General features: G+C 41.9%; 1 protein-coding gene across 1 annotated transcript in view; it reads left to right on the top strand.

Annotated features, from left to right (window-relative positions):
* The window catches only part of ATF6 (activating transcription factor 6), a 239,836-nt gene extending 230,382 nt beyond the window's left edge, over window positions 1-9,454 (top strand). Inside the window, exon 17 of the mRNA XM_043450905.1 lies at window positions 4,215-9,454. Coding sequence (XP_043306840.1) covers window positions 4,215-4,423 — 209 coding nt within the window. The 3' untranslated portion in view covers window positions 4,424-9,454. The remainder of the gene's footprint in view (window positions 1-4,214) is intronic.
* The last annotated feature ends 3,634 nt before the right edge of the window (window positions 9,455-13,088 follow it).

Raw genomic sequence — 13,088 nt, 5'->3', positions numbered from 1 at the left:
TCAGGACATGTGTGATATTTTACCACTTTATTGTTCATTCTATTCCCACCTTCCATTCCCTTTGTCTCCTCTTTCTTATCCATTTGGGTTTCTTTCCTGATTTTTCAGTTTGTTTGTTTTGGATGAAGTTATCTCTTGTGATCCGTGGAAGGGGGGATTTTTATCTACCTTCCATGTCCCCCCACACCCCGCAGAATTCAGGCACAGATACCAACAGCCTACAACCAGTCACCAGCCTAACTTGCGCAGAGCAAGCTACCTACCTCTTGTTAGGATTAGTGTCTGATTCTGAATAGAAATCTGTTTTCTCATACATAACTTCTTTGCAAAGCACTGGTGAAGTCTTGTTTTGTTTTGCTTTTAAATTAAGCTTTCTGTAAAATTCTGAGGTATTTGAATTCCGTTTACAGTCAAGGCTCTGATGTATGTGTTAGTCATCTCCCAGCTAACAGCCTCTTGGCAGGCCATTCTTAATTCAGTTACTATGTGTTTACAGGCGTTCAGAATTTCACATTGCCTAGAGTTTTTCCACCTCCAGTGTCCAGGCACTTTTTTTCGTGCTTTCCCAGTCCTTCTGGGCATTCAGAATCACTTTCTGGTGCTCGTGTTTCAAGTCAGTCACCTCTTCCTTTTTATTTGCCTGATTAGTTTTGAACTTGAAGTATTCATATTTTATACCTTTTTCCTGACTCAGGCCAAAGTTTCTTCTCATTGTGTTTACTTCAGAAGGCCCAGAACATAAGATTAGTTATATCACTTGTGCAGCACTCAAAAAAAGTGCTTGCTAGTACAAGAGGGAAAGTGAACCTTTACCATTTGTGCCCCATACTGTTCCTTTTAGTTCTGTTTTTCCCAGTCACTGTCTTTTTTCATTAAGTACACAAAAAATGTTTTAGCAATCTTTTCACATAACTCAGCTCTAACAACTCCCTGATCCAGTATTTACCTTGTTCCCCCTTGTCAGAAAGCCCGTGAGCTGTGATGTTTTCTCTTATTCCAGGGGTGCTGCCCATTCATAATGGAAGCCTGGCCCTTAATGAGAGTGTGCAGCCCGTCCTCAGCCTCTCACATCCTGTCTGGATTTTCCTTCAGAGGCTCTTCCTCTCCCTTTTCCCTGAGCCACCAGAATCTTCAGGTCTCATCTCTCCAGTTAGAACCTACTCTGGTATATATGATTCACATGCGTGTGTGCTCAGTCATGTCCAACTCTTTGTGACCCCATGAACTGTAGCCCACCAGGGTCCTCCATCCATGGAATTCTTCAGGCAAGAATACTGGAAGTGTGAAGTGAAAGTGGGTCAGTCATGTCTGACTCTTTGCGACCCCATGGACTATATATACAGTCCATGGAATTCTCCAGGCCAGAATACTAGAGTACTGAAGTGGGTAGCCCTTCCCTTCTCCAGGGCATCTTCCCAACCCAGGGATCGAACCCGTGTCTCTTTCATCTCCTGCATTGGCAGGCAGATTCTTTACCATTGCATCACCTGCAGACCCCTTGTATTATTCACACTGAGGCACAGTTTCAGAGTTTCAGAGTCTGTCTGTTGCTCCTGGAAGCAGACTGTGTGGCTGACAGCACAGGGGAAGGGCCTACCAAGACCACAATTTGTCATAAGCTGTTTCCCATTCTGTTCTCCTTTAGTGAAAATAATTAGAACCTCATCAGTAATGTTGAGACCACCCCACTCATTATGCAAGGGGATCAGTACTGAAACCCCCAAAGGACTCTTTTATAGGGTCCCACAGAGTGGACCAAAGAAAAGAAATTGCTAGAGCCACTCTTATTTTTTTAGAGGTTGTGGATAACTTGGGAGTCCTAATGGTATGTCAATTTAAACCCTAAATTGTCAGTTTGTCATTTAGAAGGGCTTCCTAAATTCGGTTTAAGACACTCATATCCTATCTGGTAGAGTCTTCTTCTAGTACTGCCGGTCATCTCCTTGGACTCAAAGTTCAGAAAGGAGTGAAGAACAGAGTCCATTTTAAAGCCTCCCGAACCATAGCTAGTCTGAGACTCCTGGTTGGGCTTAAGATAATGGTGCCATTTCAGCCATGGCGAGGGACTCCCAGGTTTTTGGAATCATGACACAGCTTTAGTTTTCCCGCAAGCGTCTGAGCTCATATCACCAGAGTTTTCATCCCTTCCCAATATTTAAGATAGTAAAGAACTCCAGTTATCAGTTGAAAGCATAGCAGGCACATGGGCTCTGATGACTTCTGCAGGTGGTATGGGCTATATGAGAGAACCTAGTTTTGATCTTAAACTGTCATCTGAATTCTGAGTCAATCCAGGAAAGTAGTAAAAATTAGTAATGTATATTATCTCTTATACACCTGTTTTTCATTATTTGGTCATCTGTGTGTGTGTGCATGCACACACACATACAATCTTTCAGTTTTTCTAAAAGAGACGGACCACGGTTCCAAAAGGAAATGACTAGTGCGGTACCTTGGAATCTGAACCCTATCACATGTTCTGAAGGTAATAACTCCAAATACATTAGCAGCTTGTCTTTCTTCCATTGCCTACTTTTTAGAAAAGAAAAACCTGGATAAGGAGAGGTTGGCTAACTTACAGGCAATCAGATTTAATGCTCTAAGGATAAGTAAATGATTTGATAGCCATTACCGAGTAGCAGGAGTTGTAAAATCGGAGTTAAAATTCCATAGCAATGGTCTTAAAAAATAAGTAGGGTTAGTTAATACCCAGCAACAACCGACTGCTCTTCATCACTAGTAAGGCTGGGAAAGAAGGAAATTAGCTTTAACTGTAATCAAAGAGACTTACAAGACTTGTAGTGGGAAATTCACCATCAGTGGAGACTATTTTAGAAATTGAAACAATCAGCCAATAAAAGTGGAAGAATGATGTCTTCCATTAGCTTTAAAATAGGATATATGATCTGCTCAAGGCACTTAAAGTTGATAGATAATTAGATTTAATAGTTTTTAACCTTTAAGGGGCGATAGACCTCATTAAGAATCTGATGTAACCCCCCTCTCCAGAAAAATGCTCACACAAATAAAACTTTGCATGTAATTTCAGGGAACTTATGGACTCTCAGAAATCTTTGCATTAGACCCCGTTTTAAGACACCCCAGATTAGGTGATCTCTGTAAATCTTTTCCTGCCTCATAAGTGACAAATTCCATAGTTCAGTTTTCCCAAACATAATGGAATCTGAGGATCAAATGTCAAACTTTGATTTTCTTCCTCTGGATTTATAATACTTGGCATACATGGTGTAGTAGTAAAAAAAATAAATAAAAAATAAAAAGATAATGGAATAGAAAGAATTCTACTTTTAAATTCAGTTCTTTGTCTTAGAGAAGCCAAATGTTTAATTTTAAAATCACTGGTTGGCTGTGTTTCATCTTCATGAAAAGGCAGTGTAGGACTAGACCTTCGTCAGCATTCTTCCTGATCCCCACAGCCAGCTCTGGATTCACGGTTGAAAATGCAAACTGAGATGCCACGTTGACTCCCCAGCCTTCTTCCAAGTTCACACATCCTCTAACTGTGTTGCTCTGACTGTTCAGCTGGACTTGAAAGATGTCATCTACTTAAAATTCTTCTGTCAGTTTTATGCCAAGTTTCATTGACTACAAGTTGGAAAACACCACCCAGAATTACAAATCAGGGAAGAAATTATTATAGCCTTCACTGTATTTTTATGTTCCTAATTTCTAACCTTTAAATGCATAGTTGGGAATATCTTAATGAAATTAGAAATATTGCTGATGCACAGGAACCAAGCAGTCTTGGCCAAGGCCTCCTTACGATTCACATGATATGGTGGTCCATTTGACAAATTACTCCTTCCCACTGCTGAAAGGGAAGGAGAGGACTTAAGTATTCTTCCCCCTACACCCACTCCCCACCCTCTGCTTCTGAAATCTCCTTCTGTTCCAGTTGCTGCAGTCATGATACAACTGTATGAAAAGCATATAAGACGTATAATGTCTGTGAATAGGTAACCTGTGGTATTAATTCTGACAGTGCCTCCAGCGCTGACTGAGGCAGTGAAGGTTGTTTGGGAACTAGAACTGAGGAGAGGACAGTCCAGTAATTGATGAATTCTCTCTATACCCTTGAAAGCGTGTTGACAGTTCACACCTTGGAGCTCGTGATGTCTTCCTGGGGTTGAAGCTTATAGTGGAATTCCACCTTTTGTTGAATATTTACTCCTTGTGTGTATTCCTCTCTGCAGAGAATGTGATCAACGGGCAGGATTATGAAGTGATGATGCAGATAGACTGTCAGGTGATGGACACCAGAATCCTCCACATCAAAAGCTCGTCAGTTCCTCCGTACCTCCGGGATCAGCAGAGGAATCAAACCAGCGCCTTCTTTGGTTCCCCCGCAGCAGCCCCGGAGGCAGCCCACGTTGTCAGCACCATCCCCGAGTCAGTACAGTAGCGCCCTGGGCTACACTGGAAGGCCAAGAGCGGGACCCCGCCAGACTGGGGAGTGGGTGAGAGAAAGGTTTCTTATTGCCGAGGTGGCAAGCGGAGAACTGCCGCATAATAGAATTCAGGAGACAGAAGAGGAAACCACGAAGCTGCTCCATTTTCCATCTGCCTGTCCACTTGAAGAGCCCTGAAGCTCGGACACAAGGCAGCAGCAGTTCTCTGGGGGCACAGGTCGCCCTGCGTTCTTCACCGCTGCCTGCTGTAGATTTTTTTTTTCCTGTACTTTTCTAAATTACTTTTCCCTCTGTATTTGTTTTGTGTTTAACTAGTCATATTCTTTCAAATAAGACCCGCCTCCCCTCTCTGCCATTTCACTTTAGGTACCGTACTTTCATTTAACAGCACAGAGATGTTTCCACTGATTAGATCTTTCATCAACTTAATGCAAACCAATTGTGGATGTATGCTTATTGGAAAGCAAATGTCAGAACCAGCAGAGCCAAAAGCATCCCCAAGAGAGGCAAACCCTTTGGAGTGTTAGATAAAAGGGAAAATCCTCCGGTGGCAAAGTTTATCTTGGGATTTGCAGTTCACACCTGAAACGGCAGGAGAACAACTGTATTGGGGGGGAGGGTAGTGAATTTGGGAGAATGAAATGGAAGAGATGGGGCGGGGGATGGGGGGGGAGCTTTTTGAAAGAGGTGATAGCTCCATTAATACATATATTTAAAACACTGAAAGTTTGATGAGATTGCAGTTTAATTGAAAGCCACAGCTACCATTTATTCTGAGGACCGTGGGCCACTAAGAATTAGCACACGTATTTATGTCTTTGCTTATCTGATTCAGATCGTCAAAGACCACAGAACAAGTCCTTCATTTTATTGTGAATCCCCACACACTACACACCTTCTATTAATATGATACCCAGTTCAGGTAAGGAGCATGTAGGTGACTTTAGATTTAAACAAACTCGAGTTTTTTCTCTTGAGAATTGACAGGTATTTACTCCTTTAAGACTATGCAGACAGGCAACTTAGATTCCTACTGGTGGATTGCATCCTATAATATGACAGTAATTTTCAGTTCTCCAGTGAAAAGGCAGTGAAGGGATTTAATTCTTTTGTCCTCCCATTGTTAAAGCCAAAACAAAACAAAAATATCTTACTTTGTTCACTTGTACTTTACTTTCTTCTCCTCTGTGGTTTCTACCTTTAGCTTCAAAAATGGGTGTTTGACCCTCTCCTCCTCTGAAACTTTCCAATTTCTCAGTAGAATGCATTCTGCAAACACCGCTTCTTATCCTAATTGACTTGCTTTGGTCAGATTTCTTCCCTTCCATTCCACACTGTATCAGTCTCTTCCTCCCTGCAAGAAAAGAACAGAAAAAATACATCAACTCCTCAAGGATTTATATGTAGCCAGTTAGTTTTCTGCCTGTGAAATTAGGCATGGTTCCCAAATAATTCTGAAGACGCACCAGCACTTCAGTGTGGACAGTGATGCTTCTCTAAGTCAGTCAGATGCTTTTGGAGGAAATCAGTTTAACTCTTGTGAGGGGAAGTAGAGGGCTCTGTTGCTCTGTTCCCCGGGAATCTGGAGTTTGAGAAGTATCAGCAGCCTCCTTTTCTGTATGTTCAAATCGTTTTAAATCAGGACAGCACCCCACTCTGATTCGGCTGTCCTGGGCAAGTTTCAGACAAGAGCCACTTCCCCAGGGGACCACTCTGCCTTCTGCTGTATACCAAGAAATATACAAGGCAAGCGAGTGCCTAGAAGGCCAGTCTTCTGGAATGTCTTCTCCCGGCCCTGATCCTTCCCATTCTGTCTTGTGAATTATTCCAAACACGAGGCTGCTGCCATGGCTAGTGGTCAGTGGCGACATGGTCGTTCCCAAGCTGCCAGTCTTCCCTTGGAGCTGAGGCCGTCATCACGGTGGATACACATACAAGTGTGCACAGAGTGATTATAGACGGAGCTTCCTTCCTGTCCCTTGCACTGAACCACACAAGAGCGAACCGTCACGTGGGGTTCTTGGTTTTAGCGCTCGCTTTTATTACTTTATCCCTCCATTCCCAGCGTTTCCTGCGCTCATTTTACCAAGTGGCCAGGCTGAAGACTTACATGTTGTGTCACGCCTCTCTCAGGTGCGTTAAGTGTGGATTAATAGTACCTGTGAAGTGACCATAAAAAGCAGTCTGGGAGCCTTGCCTACTTTCACTCACCAACCCTTCTGCTCCTTGTCATGACCTATTCTGGAACTGATCTTTTTGAGAGGTGGGAACAGGATTCTCCTCAGGGTAAAGTTTCAGGAAATGAGTGAAAGGCAACTGACAAGTGCAAAGAAATATTATACTTCATAAACTGCTGTCAAGGCTACTGCTAATCCCTGGGCATAATGGTATTTTTATTTTAATGCCTGTACGCTAGCTCAAGGTCCTTAGGAAATGGAAAGTTGCTGTGCCTGATGAATAAATTAAGCTATTCTTTCCCTTAATTGTTGTGGTGAGATTGCCTTTTGGGGATGGCAACCAGGAATTATGGCGGATGTGTGGGTGTATATTTATTTAATTTTTTAATTTATTAAGTCTTTAAGTGGTATTTTGCAAGGTTGTGAGAATATTAGATAAGCTCATGGGAGAGGTCAAGTCCGCTTGTTACTAGATGACTGTGCCCTTTGGGGCACTGGTACCACTCCCTGGGGAAATGATGGTGAGAAGATTCTGGGTATGTTTTTCCCACCTGGTTGCGACTTTTTAAGGCTTTGTGGAAGTAGATGTTCCATTGTGCTACCTACTGAGTCAGATGTCAGGAGCTGCTTCCCCATGGGGTTAACTCACTAAGCAGAACAGGGACACAGCTCCATTAGGACCATAGTGTGAAATGTCTCTTTCTAAAGTTAGGGTTTGTGAAAGGATCATCTTGAAAGAAATATATTGCTTGCCATCCTTGTAGTTTATGTTATTGGGTAGTGTTTGTTGTTTCACAAGTAAGAAATTCCCTGTGATTATGGAAGCTCAGAGCATCTTCTAATTTAAAAAAAGAAAAAAAAAAAATGACTACAGGCTTCAGAACAAAGCTGGCATTTCTTTGCCTTCCCTTGTTAGCAAGAAGTAGACGCAGAGGTATTTGAAAGCGGCAATGTTACATGAGTCATTCCTGAGTGTTCTGAATAAACACTGCTTAGAAACAGACAAGAAACTTGGGCTTCAAACTGATTTTTCTAGCATTTTTAAAGAGACACTGTCCAGATTAAACTTTCCTGGCTTGAATCTGCCTCCCGGGAATGAACCCCCAGTAGTCACAGCAGCGACACTCTGATGAGACCCTGCTGCCATGGCGTCTGGAGTGATTAAAGCTGTAGAACTCTCAAGCTCTTTGCCACTTTTGTACTATTTCCTGATTCTCACCATTTTACTAACCTCAGGTGGTGAAACTTGACAATCAGAGAGAAAAACTTGTAATTACATTTGACTTTCTAACACATTGCCAAGTTTCAAAGCAGCTTCCACTTTCAACTATTAGAAGTAACCACTTTTGCTGAAGAGCCAGAGTTAGAGTCCATGCCCTCTGCAGTCTGACCTCATGGAAATTTTCCACCATGAAAGCCCTCTTTCCACTGCACACTGCTGGGCCAGCTCAGCTTCCTGCTTCAGAGTCATAGGACTCAGCTTCAAATGAGACCTGCATACTATCCTATTGGCTGTTTTCATACAAATTAACCTCTCAAATAAGAGTGCTTAATGCCAGAATTGATAGACATTTTTGACCCTCTACCGACCCCTCATTCTTTGTCAAATGCTACTTCAGTTAGTCTTGAGTCATTTTAATTTACAGAAATTAGGATCTTCGCTGCTAATATGAATACTAATTACAACTTTTACCTTAAAAGCAGAATAAAGCTTAAAGAGATAAAATGAAGTGTAAGAAATTTTTATTCTTCCACCTAATAATATTTGGGAGGGAGCAATTCCTATTTCCCCTCACCCCTAGGGGTTGAGATTGAATTTTAATTTTCTAGGAAATAGAACATTGGACTACCACCCAAAATGTTGCCAGAGTCCAGATGGAACTATGCACATTAAAAACAAAAAACAAAAAAACTTTTCTCTTACCTGAAAAAAGAGTCTGTTCTGTTAACTTATATTTTTAGTGACTAAACTTAAAACAAATTTTATTTCGGACAAGACTAGAACGTTTTGCAGTTTATTCTGATACCTGTGTGTTAATCTGTCAGGTTTTCTGTCAGAACTTATGAAAAGAAGGATGACAGAGGTGTCTGGATCAGGAAACTTGTCCTCTGTGTCAATCAGCTCATGGCTAGTCACTGTCAAATGGTGGGCACCATACTCAACATAGTGCTTTGCTGCTACCTTGAAGCCTTAGACACTTAGCACATTAAAAGACTTTTAATTATATTAAATGGGGAACCAAGGAGTAAATAAATCATAGTTTATCATTTCCAAGGTCAGCACCGTCTTGCTGCTTGCCCTCAGTGATGTTGCTGACCATTAGTCAACAAGCAGACCAGGAGGCTTGGCCTATTGCCCAGTAGGATCATCTCAGACAGAGTTTAGCGGGTTGACTTTCGAAACAGATGTATATTGAACCATTTTAACTCACACTGAGCCCTCATTTCTAGGTCAGTCATCTTCATGAGAGATGGTGGGGAAATAGAACTTTAGATGGAAACTGCTCTGTACTACTGGCCTTAGAGATGCTAGTCACTTGTCATCACATTGGCAGTAGGGTTAGTCTGAGACCAATAGTGCTTCTCCCACGGAGCCATTAGAACCTGAGGAGAGTGCATCAGAGATACCGTTTCACCAGGACTCTCTTTCTAAGGTTGTATCCATGCTCAGTTAAGAATGGGTTAAAATGTGGAGGAAAGATGTACCATTTTCTCCCTTAAAATTTTGTTTTGTTTTGTTTTCAACACATAAACAATGACAGCAGACTATGATATGCTTTTAAGCAAGTCTTTATAATGCAATACTTGTTCTTTGTCTAAAACTCAAATAAAGACTTTTTAAACGTGCTTGGTTTTGTTCTGTATGTAGAAAGAGGAAAGAAAAAAAAAAAGACCCAAAATGAATCTGCAGTGTTAAGTGATTAGTAATGAGAAGGGAAGCCTGACATGGTTTTGTGGCTTGTTACTGTTTAGATGAAACAATTGAACTCTTTTCCACTCTTCTTCCCAACCTGGTTAAGTAAAAGTTTCCTTTATTGTGTCCAAATATTTAAACTGCAGTCTTACTAAGGGGAAAAAAATTGTCTAAAAACTCATCCTTTGACATTCTACATCAGAAAACCAAGTTACTCAATCACACCAAAGACCTCTTTTCAGCTTGGAATGACATGTCTCCATCCATGAAGCTGGTCTCTGCAGACAGACAGCACAGAATCCATCTGGGAACAACCAGTGTAGGCATTTACTAAGGACCCAGGGTGTACCTCAAACACTGCTCTATGTTCACTACCTTTTATCTTATCTCAATCCTCCCTACAACTCGTTTCCTACAATGGGTACCTAACTAGTAAGCAGCAGACCCAGTATTTGGACCCAAGCAGTTAAACTCAGTGCATGGATTCTTATTTGCTCTATTGCTCCCCCTCCTGAGGCATAGATCAAGCATAGGTACCTGCCCTAAAGGAGCCTGTGGGGCCAGGTACACAAATATACAAAATTACAGTCACATCAGGGTTCTCTTAGAGGCAAAACTATGTTTCTTTCCTAGGATATCTTATCAGGCTTCTTTGGAAAATAAGACCTCAAATCCCCTCTTCTGCAGAGAAGGTCAGCGCACGTTGGAGGGTAGGGGCCTGGGCAGCAGAAGAATAAAAGCTACAGGACTTGGTCTCTGGATTCTGGAGCTTCTCAGGGACTCGTGAGAAGATTCCCTGGCCACAGGAGGGCAAAAAGACTTCACACCGCTCAGTGCGCTAAAATGTGAGTCCTCTTCGTTGTCTCAAAAATTCAGTGAAAGCCTGTTGCACACACACCTTTGAATCGGTGTTGTTTGAGGGAGTGAAAGAATGGAAATAGGATGTAATGTGGTCTGACTGGTGCAGAAGAAAAGCTTGCAGACAGTAAGGCAAGATAATTCATAAATGGAAGAGTTGATGAAGCAGCAGAAGTAAACAGGGAAATATCACCCCCCATACCCTTGCCCTCACAGGACCCCACCACCAAATCATTATGGGATTGTACCTCCAGGACTTCCCACTGTATGTGGGATAGTGTTCAAGCCAATTTTGGGGTCTCAAAGGATAACCACAACTGACATTTGGATTACACAATACATGGTGCCTGAAATAGAGGGCACTTCTAGCATATACTCTGCAATTTATCAAACTAGACCTTTTTTGTTAGAAATTTAAACCACTTCCAGTGTTTTGCTAACCATAGGAAATCTATAGTGTACTACTCACTCCATCACATTCACTCCATCACATTTGGCGTGATCTCCACAATTGGCTGAAGACAGTTCTTCCCTTAGCTGACTTCATGATGATGGTTGATATGTATAGAAGACTTAACTTGTAGTAGAGAGTGTGCTAAGCATTTGTAAGCATTAGTTCACTAAACTGTACAGCAGCCTTATGAAGTAGTTTATCCACGATACAGATGAAAACATGGGCAAAAAAGTTAAGGAACTTGTCTAAGAACTCACAACTAGCACATACCAGAGCTAGGATTTGAAATTATGTCTCAGTTCAGTTCACTTGCTCAGTCATGTCTGACTGTTTGTGACCCCATGGACCGCAGCATGCCAGGCCTCCCTGTCCATCACCAACTCCCGGAGTTCACTCAAACTCATGTCCATCGAGTCGGTGATGCCATCCAGCCATCTCATCGTCTGTCATCCCTTTCTCCTCCTGCCTTCAATCTTTCCCAGCATCAGGGTCTTTTCAAATGAGTCAGCTCTTCGCATCTGGTGGCAAAGGATTGGAGTTTCAGCTCCAACATCAGTCCTTCCAGTGAACATCCAGGACTGATCTCCTTTAGAATGAACTGGTTGGATCTCCTTGCAGTCCAAGGGACTCTCAAGAGTCTTCTCCAACACCACAGTTCAAAAGCATCAATTCTTCGGTGCTCAGCTTTCTTTATAGTCCAACTCTCACATCCATACATGACAACTGGAAAAACCATAACCTTGACTAGACGGACATTTTTTGGCAAAGTAATGTCTCTGCTTTTTAATATGCTGTCTAGGTTGGTCATAACTTTTCTTCCAAGGAGCAAGCATCTTTTAATTTCATGGCTGCAGTCACCATCTGCAGTGATTTTGGAGCTCCCCAAAATAAAGTCTTTCACTGTTTCCCCGTCTATTTGCCATGAAGTGATGGGACCAGATGCCATGATCTTAGTTTTCTGAAGGTTGAGCTTTAGCCAGCTTTTTCACTCTCCTCTTTCATTTTCATCAAAAGACTCTTTAGTTCTTCTTCACTTTCTGCAATAAGGGTGGTGTCATCTGCATATCTGAGGTTTTTGATATTTCTCCTGGCAGTCTTGGTTCCAGCTTGTGCTTCATCCATCCCAGCGTTTCTCATGATGTACTCTGCATATAAGTTAAATCAGCAGGGTGACAATATACAACCTTGACGTACTCCTTTTCCTATTTGGAACCAGTCTGTTGTTTCACATCCAGTTCTAACTGTTGCTTCCTGACCTGCATACAGATTTCTCAAGAGGCAGATCAGGTGGTCTGATAATCCCATCTCTTGAAGAATTTTCCATAGTTTATTGTGATCCATACAGTCAAAGACTTTGGCATAGTCAAGAAAGCAGAAGTCAATGTTTTTCAGGAATTCTCTTGCTTTTGCAATGATCCAGCAGATGTTGGCAATTTGATTTCTGGTTCCTCTGCCTTTTCTAAAACCAACATGAACATCTGGAAGTTCATGGTTCACATACTGTTGAAGCCTGGCTTGGAGAATTTTGAGCATTACTTGACTAGTGTGTGAGATGAGTGCAATTGTGCCATAGTTTGAGCATTCTTTGGGATTGCCTTTCTTTGGGATTGGAATGAAAACTGACCTTTTCCAGCCCTGTGGCCACTGCTGAGTTTTCCAAATTTTCTGACATATTGAGTGCAGCACTTTCACAGCATCATCTTTCAGGATTTGAAATAGCTCAACTGGAATTCCATCACCTCCACTAGCTTTGTTCATAGTAATGCTTCCTAAGGCCCACTTGACTTCACATTCCAGGATGGCTGGCTCTAGGTGAGTGATCACACCATTGTGATCATCTGGGTTGTGAAGATCTCTTTTTTTGTACAGTTCTGTGTATTCTTGCCACCTCTTCTTAATATCTTCTGCTCTGTTCAGTCCATACCATTTCTGTCCTTTATTGAGCCCATCTTTGCATGAAATGTTCCCTTGGTATCTCTAATTTCCTTGAAGAGATCTCTAGTCTTTCCCATTCTATTGTTTTCCTCTATTTCTTTTCATTGATCACTGAGGAAGGCTTTCTTATCTCTCCTTGCTATTCTTTGGAACTCTGCATTTAAATGGGTGTATCTTTCCTTTTCTCCTTTGCCTTTCACTTCTCTTCTTTTCTCAGCTGTTTGTAAGGCCTCCTCAGAAAACCATTTTGCCTTTTTGCAAAAGGTTGCAAAAGAAAAAGGCCACTTTGCCTTTTTCTTGGGGATGGTCTCGATCACTTC

The sequence above is a fragment of the Cervus canadensis genome, chromosome 2 (assembly GCF_019320065.1).
Source record: "Cervus canadensis isolate Bull #8, Minnesota chromosome 2, ASM1932006v1, whole genome shotgun sequence".
NCBI lineage: Eukaryota > Metazoa > Chordata > Mammalia > Artiodactyla > Cervidae > Cervus > Cervus canadensis.
This window is presented reverse-complemented; position numbering and strand designations above follow the sequence as displayed.